Source organism: Orbicella franksi, chromosome 10 (genome assembly GCF_964199315.1).
Source record: "Orbicella franksi chromosome 10, jaOrbFran1.1, whole genome shotgun sequence".
NCBI classification, from domain to species: Eukaryota; Metazoa; Cnidaria; class Anthozoa; order Scleractinia; family Merulinidae; genus Orbicella; species Orbicella franksi.
This window is the reverse complement of record NC_138154.1, coordinates 5,596,692-5,624,288: the sequence shown is the minus strand read 5'-3', so window position 1 is coordinate 5,624,288 and position 27,597 is coordinate 5,596,692. Positions and strand designations below refer to the sequence as shown.

General features: G+C 40.0%; 2 protein-coding genes across 2 annotated transcripts in view; both read right to left on the bottom strand.

Moving 5' to 3' along the window:
* The window catches only part of LOC145501088 (uncharacterized), a 461,598-nt gene extending 442,003 nt beyond the window's left edge, over positions 1–19,595 (bottom strand). The window contains exon 1 of the mRNA XM_081480645.1: positions 18,477–19,595. The gene's annotated coding sequence lies outside the window, so the exon portion shown is untranslated. The remainder of the gene's footprint in view (positions 1–18,476) is intronic.
* On the bottom strand, positions 141–5,449 carry LOC145501501 (uncharacterized). Its single transcript, XM_081480966.1, has 2 exons — positions 4,413–5,449; positions 141–4,284 (listed from the first exon to the last, which is right to left on the bottom strand). The coding sequence occupies exons 1-2, from the start codon at positions 5,447–5,449 to the stop codon at positions 141–143; spliced, it is 5,181 nt and encodes a 1,726-aa protein (XP_081337092.1).
* Positions 19,596–27,597: the final 8,002 nt, after the last annotated feature.

The following is a 27,597-nucleotide window of genomic DNA, read 5'->3' as shown; positions in this document are numbered from 1 at the left end:
AACGCGCCTTACACAAAATGAACACAAAATTTCAGTTCGGAACATCCTCCCACCCGATGCAGGGAGTGCATCACTACATGTAACTTGTCAACCAAGTTCAATAGAGTTCAACCAAAATGTTCAACAAGGTCTCATAAAGTTCAATTAAGTTCAGCAGCTAAGTCAGCATCAGAGCTTTCAAACAGGTGTAACCGCTGTACTGGACGACGGGTAAGACTTCCAGATGAGGTCCGCAGGGTAATGGACCGGACAAGACCGTCACGGCCTGTGTGGGTGTCTTCCACTCGTGCACGTGACCACTGACCCTGAGCTACGCGATCCTCACTTACTAGGACCAAGTCACCTTTGCAGATTTCACGACCAATCTTGTACCATTTCTTGAGAGGTGTCAGGGATTTTAGGTACTCTGCATGCCAACGCTTCCAAAATCCATTTACAAGCTTCTGGTGATACTGAAAACGTTTGGTGAGGGCTCTTGAGGTCTGTTTTGAAACATGAGTGTCTTTAGTCGGACACGCTTGAAGATTCCTGCCAATCAAAATCTGTGCAGGGGTAATCACACTGTAGTCATCAGGGTCTGCACCAAGGTAAGTAAGAGGACGACTGTTCAGCTGTGCTTCAATTTCAGCTAAAATAGTAGTTAACTGCTCGGCATCCAACATTGCTTTGGCAAATAGTTTCTTCAGTGGCGTCTTGACACTCTTTACAAGACGTTCATAAAAGCCACCCCACCATGGGGCTTTTTCCACAATGAACTTCCACTGAATTTTCTTTTCAGACAAAGCACTTTGGGTCTGGTCTGATTCCAATACTCTCCAACATCGCTGTAGCTCCTTGTTAGCAGCCTTAAAAGTTTTTGCATTATCTGACCAAATAATGCTGCACATTCCTCTTCTTGCAATCATCCGTCTAAGAGCAAGGAGAAATCGCTCAGTTGTCATATCACATACCAACTCCAAGTGTATTGCACGGGTAACTGCACATGTAAATAAACAGATATAGACTTTTTCACCACTGTCTTTCAAATACAAAGGACCAGCAAAGTCTAGACCCACGTTAGTGAACGGTGGTGCAGGCTTAATTCTGTCTTCAGGAAGTGGTGCCATCTGCTGACCAAAGGGTTTTGTTTGGTAATGGCGACAAATTAGACAGTTCCTTAGTGTCTGACAGACGGTCGATCGTCCCTTGATCACCCAAAATCTCTGTCGCAAAAGTGACAAAGTGTGTTCAACTCCAGCATGTAGTTCACGGCTGTGAATATCATCAATTAACAACTTAACAACAGGATGGTTAGAAGGCAGGATAATAGGATGTTTCTCCTCTTCTGGCAACAGTGACTTGTGAATTCTTCCTCCAACACGAAGAAAATGACTAGTCCGACACATAAACGGGTTTAAATTGGCAAGGTTGCTGTCCTTCACTGGACCATGCTGTTTACATGACACAATTTCTTCAGGAAAACCTGCTTCTTGTACATGAGATATCAACCATTCTTCTGCATTTTGTATCTCTAAACCAGTTAAAGGGCTGTCAATTCTTTCCTCTTCTTTCACTCTTGAGTTGCTAACGAATCTTCTGATCCAAGCAACAGTTCTTAGCAAGCGACTATACTTGCTGAATCTTGTGAAGTCAATAAACGGCTCTTTGGGTTGCACAACACAACTGACACTAGCTTTACTCTTCCTCTCTGGGTTAACAATTTCACTGGAGGGTTTTGACCTTAAATCCTCGGGCCAATCTTCTTCGGACTCTTGCAACCAAGAGGGTCCTTTCCACCACAAATGACTCTCTCGTAACTGACTTGCAGATAAACCTCGGGTAGGTAGATCAGCTGGGTTCTGCGGTCCTGGACAATACCTCCAAACACTGGGATCCAGCAACGACTGAATTTCAATAACACGATTAGCAAAAAATGGTTTCCACTGTGAGGCTGCTCCTCTAATCCAGTGTAACGTTGAAGAATTGTCTGTCCAACAAACAATGCGGCTAATGGGACAATCTATTGCACCTTTGACATAGGTGCAAAGTCTAGCAGTAATTACAGCAGCCATCAACTCTAAGCGCGGTAGGGTAATCTTCCTTACAGGAGCCACTCGGGTCTTGGACATCACAAGACTGGTAGATACCCTTCCATCTTCACAAACAACTCTCAGATAAACTGCAGAGGCATAAGCAACTTCCGACGCATCACCAAATGCGTGTAGCTCTACTTTGGGGTTCTGACCTAATGGCAAATCAGTGTAACATCTAGAAATTTGAAGGTGTCCAAGTTCAGAAATCTCTTGAACCCACTGATTCCATTTCGATGAGACTTCCATGGGAATTTCCTCATCCCATCCAACACCCTTGGTCCACAAGCTTTGAAGAATTAATTTTGACCTCACTGAAAAGGGTGCGATTAGACCAATCGGATCAAATATCTTTGCTGCTAAAGACGCCACCTTTCTTTTAGTGTACACTGTCTTTGATCTCGACTTAACAATGTCCACATCAATTGTAAAGACAAGGTTGTCAGTAAGTGTATTCCACTTTAATCCTAATGCTTTTGTGATTGGATGTGCTTCTGCTAGATCACTTTCCAGGCTGACAAGACTAACTGCTGCTCTGTCCCTCTCTGGTATGGCCTCCATAAGCTCAGATGAATTGCTTGACCATTTTGTCAAATTAAAGGCAGCTTTCTGCATAAGCTCAGTAGCACTTCGCTGTAATTTCAGCGTTTCCTGCACATTGTCTCTCCCTGAAGCAAAGTCATCAACATAAGTGTTCCTGAAGATTTCATTTGATGCAACAGGGAATGTTTCTTTACACCTTTTCACATGCTCTTGAATAGTGCCAATGGCAAGAAACGGACTGGAAACAACTCCAAATGTGACCCTTGTCATTCTGTAAATCTTAGGTGTGGCCTTGGGGTCCAAATCTCTCCACAGATACCGGTGTGAATCTCTGTCTTCTTCTTTTAACCGAATCTGCAAGAACATCTTCTCTATGTCACCCATGATACCAACATAATTCTTTCGAAAACGCAGAAGAATTCCGACCAAATCTGGCTGTAATGCTGGGCCTGGCTCTAAGCAGCTGTTCAGAGAGACACCATTGCTATCTTTCGCTGATGCATCAAACACAACTCTTGTCTTGGTTGTCTGCTTGTCTTCCCTGATGATCGCATGATGAGGGAGATAGAACACCGGACGCCCATCTGTTGGTGTAATCTCATCACAAGGTACTTCTTCAGCAACACCGTTCTCAACATACTTGTTAATCGCTTCTCTGTACGATGCAGCTTTCACTGGCTCATGGAGCAGCTTCTTTTCTAGATTGTACAACCTACTTTCCGCTTGCCGGTAATTATCTTTCAATGAAATGCAATCTTCCTTCCATGGTAAGGATACTTCATAGCGACCATCATTGTATGTTAGTGTCTCTTTAAACTTCTTCAAGACCACATCTTCTGCATGAGTAGTAGAAATTGAACTTTCAGCAAGTCTGACACCAATGGACTCCAAATCCCAGAACTTTTGAAGTGTTTCATTCAATTGTTCTTCAACACTAATTTGAACATTCATAGACACAGTGCATTCTTGGCCATGACCACCTGTTGGCCCACAGAAGACCCAACCCAAAGTTGTGCGAACTGCAACTGGCTCACGGGAACCCCCTCTTACAATGTCTCTTGTCACAAAGGAATAATAGAAATCCAAGCCAATAAGCACATCAATCTCTTGTTCCTCTCTAGGGAATTCTTCAGGAAATGCTATGTTTCGAAGGTGACACCATCTTGTTGGATGAATATCCACAGCTTCAGCTGGCCGGCATATTACTGGTGTAGTAAGTGCCTCAATACATTGAGGCTGTCCAGATTTGTCAATAGGTGCCACAGTAAACGCAGTTCTCTTCCGCAAAGTGCTCTTGGTGGCCTCTCCACCAAATCCAGAAACAGCAATTTTGACACTCTTCCCATCAAGACCAAGCTCATCAATTACACTCTGCCGAACAAACGACGTTTGAGAACCAGGATCAAAGAAACATCTCACAACTTTTGAACACCCATTTGATCCACACAAAATAGCTGGTATGGTCTGCAGGATCACTTCTCCACCTGAGCTCACTGCAACAGAATTTGCCACAACTGAGGATGGCAAAGCAGGACCTGACGATGAGGGTAGTAATTCCGGGGCTGATTCCACCTTGACTTCTTCCAAGGGAGGACGAGCTGAATCCTGATGCAGGAGACTGTGATGTCTACCTTGGCAATGCTTGCATGGAGGTTTCTGGCACACTTCGGCTCTATGACCAGGTTCAAGGCATCGGAAACACAGGCCTTTAGACGTTGCTTTTCTGAATCTTTCTTTCACAGGTAATGACAGAAAGTGACACATGACTTCAAACCATGGTTTTTGTAGCAAATGACACACTTGCCCTCTTGCGTTGCCGCACATAATGCAGAGGTGGATAATTTTTGTGACCGGTTAAACTTGAAACGGTTTTCACGATTTCCAAGATTTTCCTTTGCCGGAGCTTTGGAATCAAGAGAAGGAGGCTGTGAAGACTCTTTAGCTCTTATCAATTGCTCCAAGAAAGTAAACAGTATTTTCACTTCCACACAGTCCTGTTTAGCTTTCTCCTCATTAAGCTCCAATTCCCATTTTTCCACAACTTTTTTTGGCAGCTTGTCAACTATTAGAGGCACAAGAACTGGAGCCAAAGTTTCAGAATTAAACTTTTCACCAAAGGACTCAACAGAGCGAACGTGACCTATCACTTCATCGTAGAATTTACGCATGGAGGTTGCATCATCAGAGCTCAAACGTGGCAAATGGATCAAGGATCTTACATGTGCATCAAGTATTAACCTTGCATGCCCGAATCTTTCCTTCAAGATTTCCAAAACTGGCTTGTAATTCGCTTGCACCACTGCAAAACCTTTCACCGCTTCAGCAGCCGAACCCTTTAGCGATCTCATCAAGTACTCTAATTTTTGGACATCTGCCAACGACGGATTGTCAACCACTGAAACTTTTATCGACTGATAATAGGGTTGCCAGCTCAAAACATTTCCGTCAAAGGTTGGTAGATTAATCTTGGGTAGCTTAACTTGTACTTGAGGGGATGACTGGGATACGGGTGGATTGCTTCCTAACAATTGTACTTCGGGAACTTGTTTACTTGCCAAATAACTTGTCATTTTGGCCATGCTTTCAATTACACGCGCTTCGTATTCATTATGGCTCTCACATTCCGCCTCGATCTCTTCATCCTCTAACATTGTGCACATCGTGGCTTGCACTTCCTGCAAGTCACTCCACTTACTTGCGACATTACCTTTCAACACTTGAACTCGTGCATAATTATCTTGTTGTGACAGGGCTTCATCGATTAACTTCAACGTGTCTGTGACAGATTTTCTCAGGAATTTTCTCTTTTTCTTGATAGCTTCTAAATCTTTCGACATTTTGAAAGACCACAAATTTTACTAACCTCACATAATCGCAACAATTACAGGTCTGCACATTCACAGAAGTTCCTCTCGTTCAAAGTGCTGATGCAATACACATGTGGTTTGTTTGGCGCCAAATCGCCGATATGCGAAAACCAACTTCTTCGCAGTAATAAACGGATCCAACTCTCCTTTTGCTCGACCAATCGTCGAAACTGTTTCTCCAAATCCAATATCCGGCTCGAAGGACCATGAAAATGAACAATTTATTCCATAAACGCAACAAAATTTATAACAATATTCATCTGCTCTTCGACCCGAACGTCCAGCTCACGTTTTTTCATTTACAACATGTCATCACTCGGACCTAGTCTCCACTCGGTAAATAGGCAATGCGCCTTACACAAAATGAACACAAAATTTCAGTTCGGAACAGTGACAATTATGACTAGTTTAAAATAAGAGGCCTTGCACACCTTAGTTGTTTGGTTGTCAGTTGTTCATAAATGTTTAGGTCCAGGCAAGTGCTAGCTTAAGCCTGCTAGCCCTTTCTTTGCATGCTATAAAATGACATTCAAAGCTTGCCTTACAAGTACCATTTAGTGGTAATAACTTCATGCAAACTTCATGCATGCAAATGAAATAATACCCTAGTGTCTATTAAAATTATTCTCTGTTTACATCAGCATGTGACACTAAATTGGCTAAATTGGGCATTCCAATTTCAACAATTTAAAATGAGGTAACAGATGATTTATTTCAGATGCTTTTATCATCCCTTTATCCTCTACTAAGGTCTTGGACGACAAAAAATGGGTTGTGCTCCTCCGAGACCTAATAAAATAATGTATAATAGACCTTTCTTGCCTCATAATAAGCCTTGGAATTTCCACATAATTTCCAACAAATTTTCACAGAATGTCGGAAGCCCTGCACAGGCAGCAAAAATGCTTCAGTGCACCCGTGAGCATGTGCACAACAAGGTTCTAATTGAACCCACGTGGCTACATGCTTATTTTTCCACCATGTTTTAAATCTCTTTAAACTGACTTCAAAATGTTGAAGTCTGTCCAAACAAAGACCAAATCCAAAAAAGAAAAGAGTACTTTTCTTGGCAATGAGCTGGAATTATTGCTGAACCTAGTAATAGAGTTTAAAGCTTTAAAATTTACTGAGAACATCATTGTTGGTCAGCGGTTTCCCATATGATTATTGAGAGCATGTTGTTGTAGTCCACCATGTTGGATCGCATAGCAAATAAAGTATAGTTCTCCTGCTAGTACTGGCCTCTAGACTTGGTGTCAGGAGTGGGATTACAGAATGGCAACCCTCAAAAGACTGGAGCTCAAACTTGTGGGTAATGTGAGTGAAAATTTCCAGAATTTTGAGCTCTGTTTCAATGATTATTGCATCCAGGCCAACTATCGCAACCTTGGCAAAGATCCTGTCACCGAACATGCAGATCACTACTAAAGTCCACTACCAGAAATTTCCGCCCTACGATCTTCACTTCCAGATGAAACTTTGTCTGTACTTAGGTACACAACAGAACCTCAAGTCGCCACCGATGACAAGAAGAAGCCATGGGTTTGGATGGAAAAACTATGCACCCACTACACTGGCTCCAAAGAGAGTTCACTTCTCACCGACAGTTTCAACTTCTGGACCTCATCTCGAGCCTCACATGAGTCTATACAAGAGTGGGAAGTCAAAGTAAGACAAGCAAGCAGCCTTTGTGCTTACAGTGAACTAACTGATGAACTCACTAGACACAAATTTATCTTTGGTCTCAATGACGATCACACGAGAACTGAGCTCCTCAAAACACATGTGAAACCTATGAGGAAGTAATAAAGAAAGACAACAGAAGGTCCTACACTATTCATGCTTCTCATGGCACCACGATCCGAAGGAACAGAGTCCAAATGAAACCTGCAGCAGCACCACCACCTTTTATCCAACCCCAGACAGCAGTCAACTCAGCCACAGTGGATACGAGAGTTTACCCAACCCCTGCGCCAAATCCCTCAAAACAGGCTGAAGTCCATACGTAGGCTGAACAGCAGACCCATGAGCAACCAAACACAACAGCAGAAGCAATACCAGAAACCCCCCTGAAAGAACCAGAACCCATGGAAGGTTCCTGCAGGCTGTTGAAACAGACAAGATCCAGGAGAATAATCAAACCCCCTGAAAGACTGAAAGACTATGTCACAGACTAGGCATTCTTCAGAAATTGACTATGAACACTGTTGCGGCTATTCAGTTTTTTCTTTGTATCTTTTTTTTTTCCGTTCCATATGTTAATGTATTTTCTCACATTCTGCATGCTTTGTTTTGCTTCGTATGTAAATTTCGTCCCATAAGTATTTGGGTTATCCTTTCAAGTTCATTTAGTGTCAGTTGATCGTCCATTACCCTTGTAACTTTTTTGTTCCCTGAACCCTGTTTCTAGCATTTGGAATTTACCTTCCTACTACAGAAAGTTATTAAATTTGCTGGACTAACTAATTGGAATTCGCTTTAAGTTGTTTGGAAGTCAGCTGTCTGCCTCTTCAAACACTCTGTAGAGTTTTGTTGAAGACTTGTTAGCTGACTTAAGGGTACCCACCGACTTCTTTTGTTTTGTTTTTTCCAAAGGGGGGAGATGTTGGTCAGCGGTTTCCTGTATGACTGTTAAGAGCACATTGTTGTAGTCCGCCATGTTGGATTGCATAGCGAATAAACTGCTAGTACTAGCGTCTAGACTTCATGATGTCATTGTTTTCAAAAAGCTCCATTTTCAAAATGTTTTCTGTCCACACTAAAATACACAGCTCAGTTTTCTAATTCCTCTAGTTTCAAGAGTGTTTTCGAAAAGCTCCATTTTTGGTGGACAATTTCCCCGACGGAAGGCCCAACAGGAGAAGTAGAGCTCCATTTTCACATTCCTCTGGAGTGATGTGGACAGGCAGCCTTAGTAAGTTCAAAAAGCTTTTGCACAAGCATTTAAGTGCTTGTTAGCTTATTTTTATGGATGGATGCCTTAACTGATAAATAATAACTAATAAGTATATTGTGTATAATTAGATTGTTTTGTCTTAAATTTATTATAACATATATAAACAATAGCCTCTATTTGGCACAAAAATATGCTTGGATATTTGTCCAAGGACAAATATGCAAGCATATTTGCAAAGTCAAATGGAGGCTATCGTGTTTATTATCCTTCAAATATTTTTCACAACACGTGCAGTTACGAAAATTGGGGAATATTCTTGGATATTCCCCAGTTTTGGCTGGGAAATATTCAGTCACATGATGTGCACAAGCAAAAGTATTTGATGGATCACAAATCTCAATTGTCTTATTTATAGTTTATTTTTAGGTTTGGGGTTTGGGTGTGACTCGTCAAATGTTCAACAGTTGTGCGGGTGCAAAGAAATGACCTGGTTGAAACTTGAAACAGCAGTTGGTTTCAGGGCTCGACACTAACGGTAACCAACTAGCCATAGACTAGTAGAAATTTAGTTTTGGCTAGTAGGTTTTTGATTTCCACTAGCCACTTTGGCTAGTCAACAAAATGAAATTGCCTGAACTAGTTTCTGTCTCCTTCAAGGAAGACAAACACAAAATTTACACTTTTCTCGGAAACAAGGTCAGAATTTCATTGTGGACATATCATGGTACCGGGCATGTGCTAACTGAACAGGTTACTTTTGCTGAAAAAAATATTTGACAAACACAGCATTTTCTGAAAGCACACATCAATGCTTTTTTTTGTTACGAAATTTTTTTCATGCACAAACAGTGCAGAACTGTAAAGGAATAACATTTCATTTAGTGTAACAATACATGTGTGATTTGTTGTTGTATACATACTTACAAAATTACCACTACAGAAATATTTAGATGAGAAAGATTAATTTCCTTCAACATTTAAATCAGCCATTTTAGCAGTTGAATTTCCCCAACAACAGTTTACAGTATTGTTCAAGTAGTTGTTTTGCTTTTGAAACATTTCTACGGTGCCTGTCTGTGAAGAAGTCTCGACAGTTTTTACAGTGACGTCTTGGGGGTCTCGATATTTCTCCAAGGAAGTCTCAGAGAAAAACAGAGTCCTGAAGTCTTTTCGGGAACTGGACTTTTTTGAAACTAGGTTAAGTACAGTATAATTACCAACGTTATGTATTAAAGAGAGTCACTTGCATTGTGCTTTCAAGTCTTGCTAGTAATTCTGTTGTTGTTGGACCTACCAGAAATTTTCGCAACACATTGGTTTTGCAAACTTCGCGATTTAAAAAAATCGCGAAATTAACGTGACGCGAATAAGTAAGTGTCGGGAACATAACACATGTTACTATTGACAAATAGTACCGCCACTGTGTTTTTGTTACTTTTGACGTTATTGAACCTTTGATAAAGTCAGTTCACAAAAACATGAAGTTAAGTGATTCGAAATACAAGATTTCAGCAAAACTGCCGAATTTAAGTGTCGTGAAATATGCGCACCCCTAAATCGCGAAATAAATGTGTCGCAAAAATTTCATGTAATAAGGTAGTCAATCACAATGCTTGGCTCATAAAAAAAGGTTTTGGCTAGTAACATCTAAGTGATCACTAGCCACTAGGCTATTAAGTTGAAAAGTTAGTGTCAAGCCCTGTGCTTTGCAATTTGCAGAAGACCATTTGTGGCTGATGATATAAAAAGCAATAGTTTAGGCTGTCTCTGAAAATGAAATTCAGAATTGTAGCAACGCTGCAGATCACTTTCAGTTGGCTTCCATTTCCTATTGGTCAAGTGCATTATCGAGTGTGGTGTAGACCATACTTGGTGGTGCACTTCAGCTTCTTTGATCTACGAATGTTTCCATGGCCACTAAGTAAAGTCCAAGTAGGTACATTTTACCCCTTCACACTCAAAGTAGGTTCCAAGTGCACTTAGATTATACTTACAAGCTCTAGTGTGAAGCAAAAGTAATTGCCAACAAGACAGGCAAGCGAAAGCGTGAGCCTGTCGAGGCAGCAAGATATAGAGCCGTGCATAGTTTGATGGCTATGCAGAAAAAATCTCAGATCTTTCAGCTCGATTTTCGTGTAATCCGGTTCCGTCAGTGATGTTTTTTTTGGCCATATTAGGATGTAGCCAGATGTTGTTGATATATCACACAAACCAATCAGAACACTATTTTTCTTTGTGACGTTACGAGGCTTTGATATTTGTTAGCTCTCCTGCATGCAGAACTATTTTGCCTACCATTCTGCTTTTTGAGGCGTATACATCTTGGATTTGTTGTGATTGAATCGTACAATTGTTAAAGCTCAACAAGACCTGAGTTGTTTTCTGGAATGAATTCGAGTGTTGTTTATTTGATTCAGGGTAACGCTCAGGATTTGTTCGCCATCCATTTGACGAATTATTTCGGTAAGTAGTTTGTCTGACATCCTGCTTTTTGCTGTGGCTACATGTCCAGCAGTTGGACAGGTTTTTTAAAACACTCCGTGACCGGCTGTGAGACTTAATTTTTTTTTAACAAAAGTAAAACAATGTTACAAGAACTTTATGACAGGCAACCCCAAGAGGAAATGAACCCGGGTCACTGGCATGGCAAGCCAAACCTATTACCACTGCACCATGGCAACCGGCCGGAAGCCTTCTGGATTCAGACACAGATTACTTTGGAAAACCTGTCCAGCTGCCGGAGATAGAGACACAGCGTCTGCTTTTTGAAGGTGAATGTAAAATAAGTTAGTAAAGGATCAATGAGGCACATGTAAAAGTGTTGAGCAGAGAACAGTGTAAAACAAGCTTGCATGTAATATGACAAAGATTATCAATGTTGTTTGTTTAATTTGAACGTGTTTTCAGTTTTTAAGTGATTAATGGTATATGTTTGATTTGAAGTTTCTTTTAATTTCAAGAACTTTGTTCAGAGGTCGTCAGAAGTGAACTCGTTGGTTCGATTTGAGCTGTCAACACGATTGAAATTTACTCTCAAAGAGCACTTTCGCTGAATGGGGTTTTCCAAGTATGCGATTCAATTGCAACAAATCCAAGTTACATTCACCTTCAAAAAGCAGAATGTCAGACAAACTACTTACCGAAATAATTCGTCAAATGGATGGCGAACAAATCCTGAGCGTTACCCTGAATCAAATAAACAACACTCGAATTCATTCCAGAAAACAACTCGGGTCTTGTTGAGCTTTAACAATTGTACGATTCAATCACAACACACAAATCCAAGATGTATACGCCTCAAAGAGCAGAATGGTAGGCAAAATAATCGCACGCAGGATTTTTAAAAAATTAAGTGTTTAGTGTTTTGTTCACTCACTGAGTTGAAAAATAAACAATGTTGTGTTCAATTACAGCAATAATTTGAAACATTAACTAAAAGAAATTCATTTCAACACCTGTTATGCTAGAAGTATCCCAAATAAATATTACAAAATTCAATCGACTCCTGTTTACTAACTCAATTCACTCGTTGGCACTTACCGATAGATACAACTAGTGTAGGTCACATTAACCCAAATATTATGTGTAATGCAATCACTCGTGCGTGAAAAACAGAAGTGTCAAGTTTAGCATTTGTAAGTACGATAAAGATATCTTGTAACATTTTTGCCCTTGCTTGCAAAAGTACATTTTTTAGAACTCAGAATCAACTCTTGTCTGAGGAATTAAATCAAGGTCTTTTTAGTTTTGTTTTACGGAATTCTACTTTAACTGAAACAGTGTAGAGGTTATATACTTATGTACCTCAATGGGTTCCCGTCTTTTGTGCCTAAAAATCCATGACTTTCCCGGCGAAAAATTCCTCGGCGAAATTATTCTTCCCAGCGAATACCCTTGTGGTAATAACTAAACTGGCATACCTTAGAATGAATTGAATTGAATTTTCCAGTCTGTTGTCATTCCTATGATACTTCTGACTCCATTCCCTACGCGTGAATCTCGCGAACTGCATATGTCAGCTGGAATCTGCACAGCGTCGCCACTTGTAAAATGGAAGCTTCAACGAACGACCTAACGAACGACGTTGCGAAAAAAAATTGCTACAAATGCAGCTAAGAAACTCAAACACACGGAGAGTAATCGTGCGGTACAGAACACTTTACGCTAGCTCGTATACGTATACGGACGGAGTGATACACCTCGTTCCCCGTGGTTTTCAAGTTAGCCCGACTGGCTCCAGCGACACAAACACATACAAACAGAATTTCACACACAACTTGCCAGTATAAAGCGACATTCGAAGGACTGAAATTATCTTACCTGGAGCTCTCTCTGTCCAGGATAACTGCCACAGCAGCCCGCCTGTCTCACTTCCCACCGCCCCTCTCAAATTTTAAATCAACAACTGAGGTAACCGCGCCTGTTACTAAAAAATGTTTAAGCAAGCAACCGGAACGATGATCCTGCTGTGGATCAATTCTTGGTTTTCACCAGTCATGTGATCAAAACTAAAAATCGTAACCATTCAATAAATAAATTCAAGAATCTAGGATATGATAGATGATTGCTATATAAACAACCTCGCCAAGAATCAGGTTTCTGCTGTTGTTCATTCGCTCGTTATTCGCAGAAGCGTGTCATCCAAATTTATAGAGCTTTGTATGGAGACGCCATGTTTGTGCCCTTCGGAGGGTTGTGCCTAAATCCTACCGCTCAGAAGGACAACCGAGGAGTACTAGGAGCGAGTTTCCGAGTTGAGCAGTTTTCGGAAATTGTCGGCTATTCCAATATGGCGGACTATACCAATCACATAAATATGTGAATTGCCAGTGGTAAAACTATGTTGATCAACAAGACAAGTACGTTTTTATTCACCCGACAAGTTAAGAATAATGTGTAGAGAGTAAAGCAGTGAGTTGTTCAGCAAATGCTGTATATTTCTTTAGATCTCTTCCCGTCTAGTTCGTAAACCGTAAATTTGTACGCCGGCTAACACATTACACTGTAGACGTCTTTGACTTATAATAGGCACAAACGTTTTTAAATACGTCGTTCCTTCAGGACGAATTTATTTATTGATTCAGCGGATCCCCGAATTCAAACTTCCTTTGCCTTGTCCCTCTGGCCGGTAGGATCCTGGAAATACTACCGTCCAGAGGGACAGCTTATGTATAAGGTACTTGGACTGAAGTGCATGCACAGTTTAATTTGTACAATAGTTTGATACATTGCTCTTAAGTTTTATACTAGACTAGAATCACTCTACAGTTGAATCTTTTCAGTTTTCTGTGATCTTGTCCCTCTAGCCGGTAGGATCTTGAAAATACTACCGGCCAGAGGGACAGCTGCTTGTGTATAAGGTAATTGGATTGAAGTGCATGCACATTTTTATTTGTAGAATAGTTTGAAACATTGTTCTTTAGTTTTATACCACACTAGAATGACTCTACAGTTAAATATTTTCAGTTTTCTGTGATCTTGTCCCTCTGGCCGGTAGGATCTTGAAAATACTACCAGACAGATGGACAGCTTGTGTGTAAGGTAATTGGAGTCAAGTCCATGCACAGTTTTATTTGTACAATAGTTTGATAATTGCTCTTATTGCTTAAGTCATAAAGCAGGCTAGAGTATTGAGGATTCCCATTTATATGAAGGTTATCAGACACTTGATTTCAATGCCTTAATAAAACTTATTTTGCATTCACTCCAAGTGAAACAGAGTGCCAGGCAGTACTAGGACACATTTCTGACATGTCCAGTGGGCTCAAGTTGTGTACATCAATATTTAATATATTATTTTGTGACTTACATACTCTGTGTAAGGATAGAGGAATTTCCTCAGGAGGATTGTTAAACTTAAAGAGTTAGATACTGTTCCTTAGCATTGTAAGACTATATGTTTATGGAATAAACACAAATTAAAGTAACGAAAATGTCCTTCTATTGTCTTTTTTTGTGAATGGTGTTTACCTTTAAACAAAATAGGTTTAAAGAAATCCTTTAACCAAAACGTGTTGCTTAAAGGACACTGACCTGACGTACTCACAAAGCCACTCTCATTGCAAAATTTCTAGTATATTTCCTTCATGTTTATTAAGCCTGTATCCCGCAAAGTCACTTCTAAAATGAGGCTTTCTAAATAACAAGTGTAAATAAGTGTAAATAGTTAATAAGTGTAACCCCAGTTACCCTAAAAATTAAGCAGATTGAATAGTATGCTCAGTTTGCATATTTGTGCACCCATGAGTAAAATTGGGGGGGGGGGGGCAGGGGGGTGGGAGCCCCAGAAGAATAGGGGGCAGGAGGCAGGAGAGGAAAGGGTGGGAAGTGGGAGTTCTACGAAGGAGGGAATCATCAAATGTTTTTTGACTTACATGTAGCTTATCTTGAGACTTCTGGACTGAAGGAAAAATTAAATCTGCCCTTGGATTGAAAAACTGAGGCCAACTTCTGGTAAAATTGGAAACCCTTTTACAGTGGTTATATCATAGGTCATAAAATGTTGTCATTTAAACTGTCAAAAGACGTGAAGAGCTAGAGGAGCAAGGCTGAAAACAAAGGAAAAAAGGAAAAGAAAGTCCAAAGGATTGCGCAGCTAAATGATAAGTATGTGTTTTGGGTGTTCGTATTTACAGGGGACAGGGCAAAATGGAGGAGGGCGGGAGTCAAGAGATAAAGGTATGGGAAGCAGGAGAACTGGAAGGTTCTGACCCCTTTCGCCCCCCTCCCCCCCCCCCAAAAAAAAATTGTTAAACAACAGCTTAATTGAATGCGATTAAATTTTTTATATTAGTCAGCACACAAAACAATTATAAATGGAACAAATAGAGCTACAGTTGCATTAGAAAGCTTATAGGGGTCCTTATGGTGTAGGTAACAGAGTTAATGATCTCCCACCCCCAGTGACTAGTCTCAGACAATGTAAATTGCACGTGATGAAATTGGTGCGAAATAGGCAGAAAATTCAAGTGACAAAGACTGGCGGCAATGTTGGATGACAAGAACAATACACTAAGCTAATTCTTTTGTTAATGGTCATCCAACATGGCAGCGATGGCGTCAGTTAGATATATGCCAGTTAGTTAGATTTATGGTAATATAAATGTGCCAGGCTCTTTGTCTGTACTTAGTCCACACAAGCTCTGGCTCTTTTGACTGAACATTTTTTTACACATTTTAATTGAATCCCTATACATAGGATACACCTAAGCGAAAGAATGATTATGATTGTGGTGTCTTTGTCTGTATGGTAAGCTGTGCAAATACCATATTCTATCAATTACCATGTCTCTTTAAATAATCAGCTTGGCTTGAGTTAATTCAAATCAAAGTGTTCATCTTTACCTGAACTGATCACTTGTGCTGGTGATACATTTTAAATTCATTGGTATTATCTATGTTTAGTTTCCAGAGCATCTCAGCAGGGGAGAAACTCCTAATTTCAACCTGGTATTTTGAATCAAAAGCAAGTATCAACACTCCTCATCGCATGACAAAGTAATGGAAAATCAATTTAAACCAAACTACACGGATACCAACTACACATCTCCTATTCATAACACTTTCTTGCAGAAATTCACTATGTTTGTCTTATCTTCCAGGATGACATTCCCTCTCTCCATGAAGTGATGAAAATGCAGATCTCACAGCAAATGCTACCAAACTGAAGGAATGTACATTCAAAAGAACTCAAAAGTTCTCATCAACAGTAAAATATTAATTTTGCCTGAAAAGGATTCATCTCCATGCTTCCTTAATCAGTTGTACATATATATATATATCAGTTTCCCTCACTAAATAAACACTCTAGATCCATCGTTCAACTTAAGATTCCACACTGATACTGTCATGTTCATTGATTGAGAATTATTGCAATGGCAACAGAGCATGAATAGACTTTTACAGACACCATGAACTTCAGTCCAATTACCTTATACACAAGCTGTCCCTCTGGCCGGTAGTATTTTCGAGATCCTACCGGCCAGAGGGACAAGATCACAGAAAACTGAAAATATTACTGCAGAGTGATTGTAGTGTAGTGTAAGACTAAGCAATCAATCAACCTATTCTGCAAATAAAACTGAGCATGGGCTTTAGTCCAATTACCTTATACACAAGCTGTCCTTCTGGACGGTAGTATTTTCAAGATCCTACCAGCTAGAGGGACAAGATCACAGAAAACTGAAAATATTACTGTAGAGTGATTCTAGTGTAGTGTAAGACTAAAGAGCAATGTATCAAACTATTCTACAAATAAAACTGTGCATGGACTTGAGTCCAATTACCTTATACACAAGCAGCTGCCCCTCTGGCCGGTAGTATTTTCAAGATCCTACCGGCTAGAGGGACAAGATCACAGAAAACTGAAAATATTACTGAAGAGTGATTCTAGTGTAGTGTAAGACTAAAGAGCATTGTATCAAGCTAATTTGTACAAATAAAACTGTGCATGGACTTGACTCCAATAATTATTACCTTATACACAAGCAGCTGTCCCTCAAGATCCTACTGGCTAGAGCGACAAGATCACAGAAAACTGAAAAGATTCAACTGTAGAGTGATTCTAGTCTAGTATAAAACTTAAGAGCAATGTATCAAGCTATTGTACAAATGAAACTGTGCATGAACTTAAGTCCAATTATCTTGTACATGAGCTGTCCCTCTGGCCGGTAGTATTTTCAAGATCCTACCGGCCAGAGGGACAAGATCACAAAAAACTGAAATGTTACTGTAGAGTGATAATCTAGTGTAGTGTAAGGCTAAAGAGCAATGTATCAAACTATTCTACAAATAAAAATGTGCATGCACTTAAGTCCAATTACCTTATACACAAGCTGTCCCTCTGGACGGTAGTATTTCCAAGATCCTACCTGCCAGAGGGACAAGGCAAAGGAAATTTGAATTCGGGGATCCGCCGAATCAATAAATAAATTCGTCCAGAAGGAACGACGTATTTAAAAACGTTTTGTGCCTATCGTAAGTCAAAGACGTCTACATTGTAATGTGTTAGCCGGCGTACAAATTTACGGTTTACGAACTAGACGGGAAGAGATCTAAAGAAATATACAGCATTTGCCGAACAATTCACTGCTTTACTCTCTACACATTATTCTTAACTTGTCAGGTGAATAAAAACGTACTTGTCTTGTTGATCAACATAGTTTTACCACTGGCAATTCGCATATTTATATGATTGGTATAGTCCGCCATATTGGAATAGCCGACAATTTCCGAAAACTGCTTAACTCGGAAACTCGCTCCTAGTACTCCTCGGTTGTCCTTCTGAGCGGTAGGATTTAGGCACAACCCCTTCGGAGGGGCACAAACATGGCGACCGTAAAGCAACAAAAACATCCGTCCTTGAGTTTTGCTATTGAAACGAACATTTTTACTCTAGTGCTCCGACACATTGAAATAAATGCTTCTTCTAGTGCAAGCACCGTTTATTTAACAAAAACTAAAGCGATAACTCGTCTTTTGACCTACGCGACAGTCTTTTCTGGCCGCCATTTTCATGTCACGCAACGCAAAAGCTTGGAGTGCTCTGTTACAAAAAGAAGAACTCTGTCGAGCTAAAACATATCCAAACGTCACGTTCCTACAGGGCCTTTTATCTGATGAAACTAAAACCTCAGAAGGAAGGATAATTTCTAATTTTGGAATATGACTACGTCACATGAAAACCAAGAATAGTGATCTAATCGGCTTCACATATAAAATGAAGAATACAAAAGGAAAAACCGATACAACGCAGGATGATTTTTGAAGGTGTACTATATTTCGGCTGGCCAAACCAGCCTTCTTCAGGTACAATGAGAATTTTACCTTAGGACGTGTTTTTATGTAGCCGATATTTTCGTAATACCGGAAATACGTAAAAGTGATTGACACTGTAAATTAGAGACAAGCATACGGTAAAATAAAATAACATGATAAAAGAACATAATAAAAGAAAACAAATGGAAACAATTAATGTGTTTCTTCACGGATGTTCAGACCATCAGGATCAATTGTTCTGCCTTTTTTAATTAAAAAAGCTTCCCTGGTCCTACGGCGGCTCGCCGACTCGCTGAACATTTCCTGTCCTCTCCTATTCCTAACCACACTGCTAACGACATGCAATTAATCCCCTTGGAAAAAATCTTTTCGAATCGAGACTCTATCCGTAAGGCCAGAGAAGCTTTTTTAATTCAAAAAGGCAGAACAATTGATCCTGATGGTCTGAACATCCGTGAAAAAACATATTAATTGTTTCCATTTGTTTTCTTTTATTACGTTCCTTTATCAGTATGTTATTTTATTTTACCGTATGCTTATCTCTAATTTACAGTGTCAATTACTTTTACGTATTCCCGATATCACGAAAATATTGGCTACATAAAAGCACGTCCTATTGTACCTGGAGAAGGCTGGTTTGGCCAGCCGAAATCAGGAGCCATAATCGGGGACGGAGACCGTAAGCGCGCGCCATTTCTAGTATTGGGGCTGTCCCCATGATATGGGACAATTTTTCTATTTTTAGAACAAATTGCGCCATCATGTGCGGCACACGTGCGTACATGCTGCGCGAGGAAATGGCGTCCGAAATTCCCGAAATGTTTGACGCTTTTGGCCCACAAATCAATACGTTCATGTCCGTTGGAATTTTGCTTTAGTATTTTCGTCGTAAGCTACTCCAGTTTGAGTCAAGTAAGACAGTGCCGAATTTAGTTATGTCCCGCTTTATATCGCTGACCAAGTTGTGTTCCGCTGCTTCTTTTGCAAGAGCTCCATATTACTCCACTCTAAGTTTCACATATTCTGACATACGTTGAACGAAGATTAACAGCTTTTCCATAACACAACAAAAAAACAGTTGGATATATTTGGATATAGCACCGTTTCAGGACTTCAAAGTTTCCCTCCTCTTGCCACACGCTTGCGAGGATTTCGCCAGTCTCTCTCGACCGAAAAGTAAAACAAAGTAATTAAAAGTAAGTACAACAAAGTAATTGCAAGTTTGAGTTTTGCCTAAATTGTAAGCAACGCTTGATGCTTTATCAAGGCCCAATAAGTGACAATAAAGTTTATGTCTGTAGATGCTGCTCAGTTTTGTTTGTATAAAAATCCAATAAATTGTCTGTTGTCGATGAATAAGAGCGCCCGCCGATGCGTGTTTTGTACAATCAGTAAAACATGACAAATTGGACTTCCCCACTTTCGCGTGAAAACGTACATCGAACCCATATAACATCTCTAGTTTTTAAATATGTTTAAGGTTGATAAATGTTTGAGAACATATTAAAAGCTTAGCTGAAAATATGTGAATACATCAGAAATAATCAGCTTTCTTTAATCAACTCGAATAGCAACGGTACTCGAATAAAGATTTCGATTTTGTTGGTTGAGTTATCAAAACTCCTTGTTTATTTTATTTTCGCACTGTAAAATTTCACTACGTTAAAGAAATACACATGATGTTAGTAGCCTTTTGGCGTTGGTGAAAATTGTTGCAGCATCGCAGCGCAAAAGACAACGAAAGAAATCTTTGTCAAGATTTGTTGACAATTGAAAACACCGACTCGGATTTGAAGGTGCACGCGCTGCACTATGCAAATGAGCTACTTATGTACGCGTCAGACTTTCCCTTAAAAAAAACTTTTGCAAACTCGCCAAACAAACAGAAGCAATAAGAAACTATCGACAACAGGGTTTGGTTATGATTAAGCATTGTTTGGGAAACTCTCAAATTAACTCGATACCAGAGTAAAGAGCTTTCTTTCATAACTTTTCTTTATAGAACAAACGCAAGAGCTTACGCGTTCAACTAACGCGAGCACATATTATTATTCAGTCACAGCGCGAAATTGAAGTCTTGCTTTCGATCCTGAAAAACTCACCTTTTCCATTTGTTTAGAGCATAAAGCTACATATAAGAGCCCTGGATCTAATTCCCTGCCTTATTCCCTGCCATCACTGTGAAAAATCTGCAAGACAATCTCGCCACTCTCACCATTTGATCACGCAACGTGACAACATCCACGCGAGAGCCCCCGACATGTGTGTGGATCCGCGCGTATAGATGATGTCAGGATGGCCCAATTTGTTCTAAAAATAGAAAAATTGTCCCATATCATAGGTGCGCACGGATCCCAAGACTCACGGTCTCCGTCCCCGATTATCGCTCCTGCCGAAATATAGTACACCTTCAAAAAATCATCCTACGTTGTGTCGGTTTCTCCTTTTGTATTCTTCCTGTTACTAAAGCTGTTCAAGCGGCGCGACTCTCACGTGACGCAGGGGCTGTAGAGATGACGAGGGCCTTGAGCAAACGCCCGCCTATTGCCCGGGGGAAGGGGAACCGCTGGAATTTACTGATCTATAAGCATAGAGGAGGTCGGTAGACCAATTTCGATATATTAAAATACAGCCTAAAACAATAGACCACAGTACGAGGCTCCGGGGAATAACTACAGAGTTTTATTACCCGAGGCCTCGTGCTGAAGTCTATTGTTTTAGGCTGAATTTTAATATATCAGAATTGGTCTGTTGGTCTCGTCAGAGATGAAGCAACGTGGCATAGTTTGGTAAGAATTCTTGATCGTGGATAATCAGAGACCAGGGAAAAAAAATTCTATAAAATGTTTAAGCAAGCAACCGGAACGATGATCCTGCTGGTACGCGTTGGGTCAATAGTGATCTAATCGGCTTGATATATAAAATGAAAAATATAAACGCAACCTCGTTCCCAGGGTCCTCTCTCTACCTCGAGAGAATACCCTGGTTGCGGCTGGTCACGTGTCTGCTAGATTTTAGCAGATTCCAGTAATGTGATTGAAGGGAGGGGCTGGAAAGTTAAAGTTTGTCTCAGCACTGAGCTTGCCTATTGGGCCCCGTAGGGAGTGGAAATTGTAACCCTCCTGTTGTGGTCGGCAAAAATCACAGCGAAGACATTGACACATTCGATATAGGAGTTCAATGCGTTCAATGTTCGGCTAAACGGTTAGCTCTGCATTTAGCTGAATTTTCTTCGTCGATAGTTGGACGCTCTTTGATATTTGTGGCAGTGAAAAAATTTGGCAAAGAACTTGGAAATGATGACCACCACGCGAGGTGAATTTAATTTTATTTTTCATTCGGCAAAATCGCAACGAAGGTATTTACTCGTTCCGTTAGAGTTAAATACGTCGTATGTCCGCCTACAAAGGTAGTTTTGAATTTGATTGAATTACTCTCATCGACAATTTGACTAGTCTCCTTCGCAGCCGTTTTTTGGGTTGTCACGCAACGCGTGACATTGCGTGACATCCCAAAAAACGGCTGCGAGGGAGACTACAGTTTGACGGTTATTCGATTCTCTTGCAGTGTAAAATTTTATGAAGAACTGGACAACAACGTCGTCGGCCGCGCGTTTCGTTTCAAAACTGTTTAGCGGTAAGTCCAATTTTCGGTTTAGAGACTAGTTTCTCATTAAATCGGAAGCATCCCATCGAAATTTTGACGGTTATCTAATTCTTGTGCTGTGAAAAACTGATTAAACTAATCCGAAGCAGGCTGTTCACGGTTATTTAAAACATAGGCACGAAAGGCGTGCAAGAGTTAATTTTTTGTGACTTAAAAGCCCTGGAGGTAGCAGTACTCGGTGGACTCTTAACAGTTACGATAAGGGTAACTCATTCACATATACTGGTCCCGGATTCCACTCAATGGCATTATAGAGTTTAATGTTTTTGTACAACCTCTGATGATTGTTGTCCCTAAACATTTCACAACGATTCTTCAAAACAACTCTTTTCCTTCTTTTTCTCCTTTTTAGCTGATATCCCAACGAAATACTTAATAAAACAGACATGCTCTTTTCGATTACTACTTTGTCTGAACTTGTAAAGTATAGACGACCTTGGAACAGCCCCAGTACTCTGTCAAATAAGCATCTTATCTTTCTATTTTTCTGTATAGCAATCTTAAGTTTGGAACAGATTCTTGAAGGTTCTCGACATCTAAGCTTACGTCTTTCAGTTATCCCTTTGCATCATCCGTTGCACATGAAAATACAATATTTCGATCTTACACCTTTTAACTCACTTGCAAAGCATCTTGCTCCCTCTAAATGATTATTGTAATCGATCGAAGACATGAGCTTAAATTCCCTAGCGTTTGCGCACAGTCCTTCGCTTGTTTCATATTTAGGAAAGACCGCTCTTCTCTAGATTTCCGGCAATAAACTAACGCTTCGAATCTTTGTTGAAACCTCTTTGCACATATACTCAGTTTGAACAATAGCATCTGTAGCTTTACCAATATCCACGTCTCTCTGATCTACAATTGTTTCTCTGCCATCCTCTTTCTTTCATGCGACTACCATAGCAAACATCTTGTATGACACCACACCTACCATACGAAATATTCCAAACCAACCTCAAGATAACGTATACGTAGGCCATGACGAGATTTCTTACCATTTCTGCAACAGTTTGTAATAACCACAGAAGTAACTTCATGATGACACAGATGACTACTTTCTACAATTTTCACTTCGGTCGGCAAAATTAACCCCTCCAAAACGAACGCTCGAATCACAATTTAGTGTTGGGCATTTTGCTGACAGCGTGTGTGTTGTAAGCAGCTGAGCGTCACGCAAAATACTTTTCATATGTAATTCTCCCTCGATATAACAATGTAGAATGTAAAATCTCCAGATTAATACAGATTCCATCCTATTTTCTAAGAGGCAATTTGATTCGTTATTTGATACAACCCACACTGTGATTGGTGTGGCGCGCACAGGCTTGACTCCCTCACTCACTGACCACGTAGCCCTTCCAGCCCCAAAGATAAATTCGTGCATAGAAATACTTAAGTTAGAGAAAACTTTCCTCGTTTTATACGAGTCTTAAGTTTACCTCTTACAGAACGCGACAACACTACTTCGCCAAAAATAGCAAGAAAGAGAAATAACCTCTCTGGCACTTTAAGTCTGGTTAAATCCGACTTGGCGCCACGAAGTCTTCAAAGAACATTTGAACAGTTTTCATACTTTTTTACCTTTAAGAAAAGATCTGGGACTGAAACAAGTGTCATAAAATGCCCATGAATTAGAAATATTATACTGCTGCTGCAGACACATAAAAACTGTTCAAAGGTGTTAGCTTCTTTTTTGTTTAATATCCTGGAAATAAGAGGCGATAAATTATCAGTTCTAAGTGAATTTACTCCCATGTAAAAAAACAAAAGTGTTAAGTTACCATTTGTAACTAAAAATAGCAACATCTCGTTTTGTTTCTTCAAACATTTCATGGGAACAAGTCGTGACGATTCGTCAGCCCTAATTAAATTTACTCCCTTGTGAAAAACAAAAGTGTCAAGTTACCATTTGTAACTAAAAATAGCAAACATTTGATGGGAACAGGTCGTGACGATTCGTCAGCTCTAACTGAATTTACTCCCTTGTGAAAAAACAGGTGTCAAATTACCCTTTGTAACTAAAAAAATAAAAATATCTCGTTATATTTGCATACAAGAAGAACAAAACAATCGTTACCTGCACTTACAATTGTAAACGTTAGAACTGTTTCAAATCTAAATAGTCTCGTCTCCTCTAAAACATGTCCTAAGAACTAGACGCGACGATTCGTGACCTCTAATTGGATTTACTCCTTGTGAAAAACAAAAGTATCATGTTACCCTTTATAACTAAAAATAAAAATATCTCGTGCCATTTGCACACTACTAACTCATGAACTGCTTCAAAACTCAAGACTCGTCTCGTTCATATATAACTAGCCACCATTACACTGAAAATTACGCACTCTGAAACAACCCAATGTATGTATGTAACCGTCACACTCCCCTCCAAACCGGACTAAAAATCACAAACCGGCAAAATACACGTCAGTCTTTGTTTTTCAATTACCGAAGTCCTCGTGTTTAATACAATAAAACGCTCAAGACTTCATATACAGTGTACCTCACTAAAGTTATCTTGAACAAAAACAATTTTCTTTTTCTTCTACTACAATTCGTGCTGGCGAAAACCGAAAGCCCTGATAACATTAAAGAGAAAGGAGTTAGTTCCATTTAAAACGTATCTTCTCGTTCCAGTAGTAAACAATAACCATTCTAATTGCAAAATCGTCACAGAATAATATCTTTTTGTTCTGTTAATCAAATTAATCGTAGTCTCTTCGCTTTTCACATTGAAACTCATCAATGGATGCTGAAATTAACGACACGCCCGGAACACTCATTACGAACTCTGCAGCAATATTTACGTTTCAATACAACACGCAAACGATTTGAACCTGGTCGCAACCTCTTCACATTCCCAGTAGTGCATTCCGCCCCTCTTAAATACAATTGTTCCTATCGTAGAAACCGCATCAACTTTGTTTTTTTCCATTCACATCTTAAACCTAGTAGTAGAGAGTAAGACTCGTTTAATTCAAAACCTTATCTAATGGGAAAAGCTCACCCTTCATCGCATGCTCGTAGTTATATGCCAAACGCTATGTTTCTTTGATTGATTATCCAGTTGCAAATGATTATCAAACCCGCCCACAAATCCTCAGCCTAACCCACAGAAGATGTCGAAGTAAGTTCGATTTATGAATACTTCCTCCTCTTTTATAGCATAATAAATATGGCCGTTCTGAGCGGTATCGGGATCGAATCTTCTCACATACCATTTACCTTTACAACAAGAAATTTGATTGGCTGTTTATAGTAGATCCAATCTGATTGGTGTGACATACATACATCTCCCACTCACTCACTCAATCACTCAATCACTCACTCACTCACTCACTGATCCATTGACCCGTCCATAACATACCCGACGCGCCGAGTAAGAGGTATTTTTTCTACAAAAAAATAGCTCCAAGAGTAATGAAAAATAAGCAAACTTCCCTCTCAATCAACATCTCATGCTCATAGAAGTTCAGATAGAAACGAAGCACCGGTCAGGCAGGAACTCTGACAAATAACTTGCTTACCATTCAAAATAACGTCTGCAAGGCAGCGCAACTTTCACCTACATAGACAATGTTGACAAAATTAAGTTGAGGACCCACCCTCTGTGCGGCTTTGGTTGGAATGTATAGACACGTGACCAGCCGCAACCAGAGAACTTTCTCGAGGTATAGAGAGGACCCTGGGAACGAAGTTGATATAAAACAACAAACCGACACCACGTAGGATGATTTTTTTTTTTGAAGGTGTACTATGTTTCGGCTGGCCAAACCAGCCTTCTTCAGCGACAATGAGAATTTTACATTGGGACCTGTTTTTACGTAGCATATTTTCGTAATACCGGAAATACGTAAAAACTAATTGACAGTGTGAATTAAAAATGAGCATATGGTAAAATAAAATAATGAAGTAACACAATAAAAGGAAACAATTAATTTGTTTCTTCGTGGATGTTCAGACCATCGTGATCAATTGTTCTGCCTTTTTGAATTAAAAAAACTTCCCTGAGGTATGGAGGGGGAATTGGGAAAAAAGGTCTTTGAATCGAGTTTCGTGCATTGCACCATCAACGTCATGCCATTGAATCATACGTCATTTTATCGGATCACATACTTCATGTCGTTGGTTCGGACTTTTATTGCAACACATCATTCTGTCAGGAAACCACATTCGTGTCATTGAATCTAACTTCATGTCATTTGATCGTAGACCATTCGATTGAACTAAATACGTCGTGGCACTAGATAGAACTCCATGTCATTGGATCGGAAACGTCATTCGATCGAGCCAGCGGCTTATTAAAAAAATGTTGGTCTCCCAGAATTAATCAGGGCGCGAGAAAGGCTGTCCGATAGCCCGGGACTAGTGAAACGATCGGTCGGGCTAACGGCCTCTTACCACAGGTTGCCCGGCGAGCAAGCATGAGGTGGACATAAGAGAAACAATGTTGGTTGTTTTGTTGTTGTTGCTGTTGTTTTTTTGTTTGTTTTTTTTTCCAATGGCAATCTTCAGACGTTGTGCTTAGCACGTAGTTCGTGAGAGAAAGTGAAACAATACAAATCTCAATTTCAATTAAGATGGTAATTTTTTCCCGGCTGCATGTCCCGACAGCGCGACGGTGGTGAGAGACAAAAACTTGCCGTAACAAGCGCAGTTAATAGTTTGCTTAGGATAGCAAAGTCGATTCAATGTCATTTGCCTAATTGTCTCGAAGCAAACGTTTTTTTTAGCAAGGAGCGCTGGAGCGCGCACACGGTAGCCAAAATTTCAGTTGGTTTATATTTATAGCATGACTGAACATACCAGGTAATGTGTTTCACGTACATGAAACGTCTGACAAATTAAAAACATTAAGGCATAAAATTAATTTACCATCATGTACGAACAACAAAGACAAAGTGTAAGACTTGATTGATGTATTCCTTTCCTGAAAGAATAATTTCAGCGATAGGTGTTTCGAAAAACATGTTGCGTGACGGCTTTACTTATATAACTGCGTGTGTAAAAGTAATTCGATCGATCTCCTTCCCAGAGCCTTCGTTCCCCTTGACCAGCGGTCGGAAAACGAGAGCTCTAGGAGCAACCATTTTGAAATAACCGAATTCTACCCATCCGGTTTCACTGCGCAGTCTACATCTATGGCGCACGCCTGAAATGGTTGCTCCCAGAGCTCTCGTTTTCCGACCGCTGGTCAAAGGAAACGAAGGCTCTGGGAAAGCGATTTTAATACGATCTGTTGACTGGACTATGCATAAATTAAAACTTCGACTGGGTTTGTATTTAAAACACCTAACATTTTCAGTACTTTTCTAGATTCTCGGATAAAGAAAAAGTCAGCTGCTATCCCATTTGGGAGCGAAGCACTTCTAACTCAGTTGTTAGTTCAAACTCATTTTTAACAATACATGAACAGTACTTCTAGATCCTGACCTAGTAAATATCCCCATAAATAATGTACGACAAAATAGCGTACGTCGTGTCACCAAATCAAGGTTTACAATTGTTTGTGAAAAAAATATGCCGCCTTGCGTCTTTGTCTACAATATAACCGTGAATAGCTGCCGTTACATTACATTACAGTACCTGGGAGATTAAAATAAATGACTTGAGTCTTGTTATTTGTGGAGATGGAATTTCCAATGGGTAAGGGGACCCACGGAGAAAAGTCATGGCAATTCCAGGGGATCGGGGGAGTACGGAGAAGCCCCTCCCCCCTGGAACAGAAAATCCTGGCGGGTTGGGGTTAAATTGGAATCAAGAAGCCGCTGGCCCGATC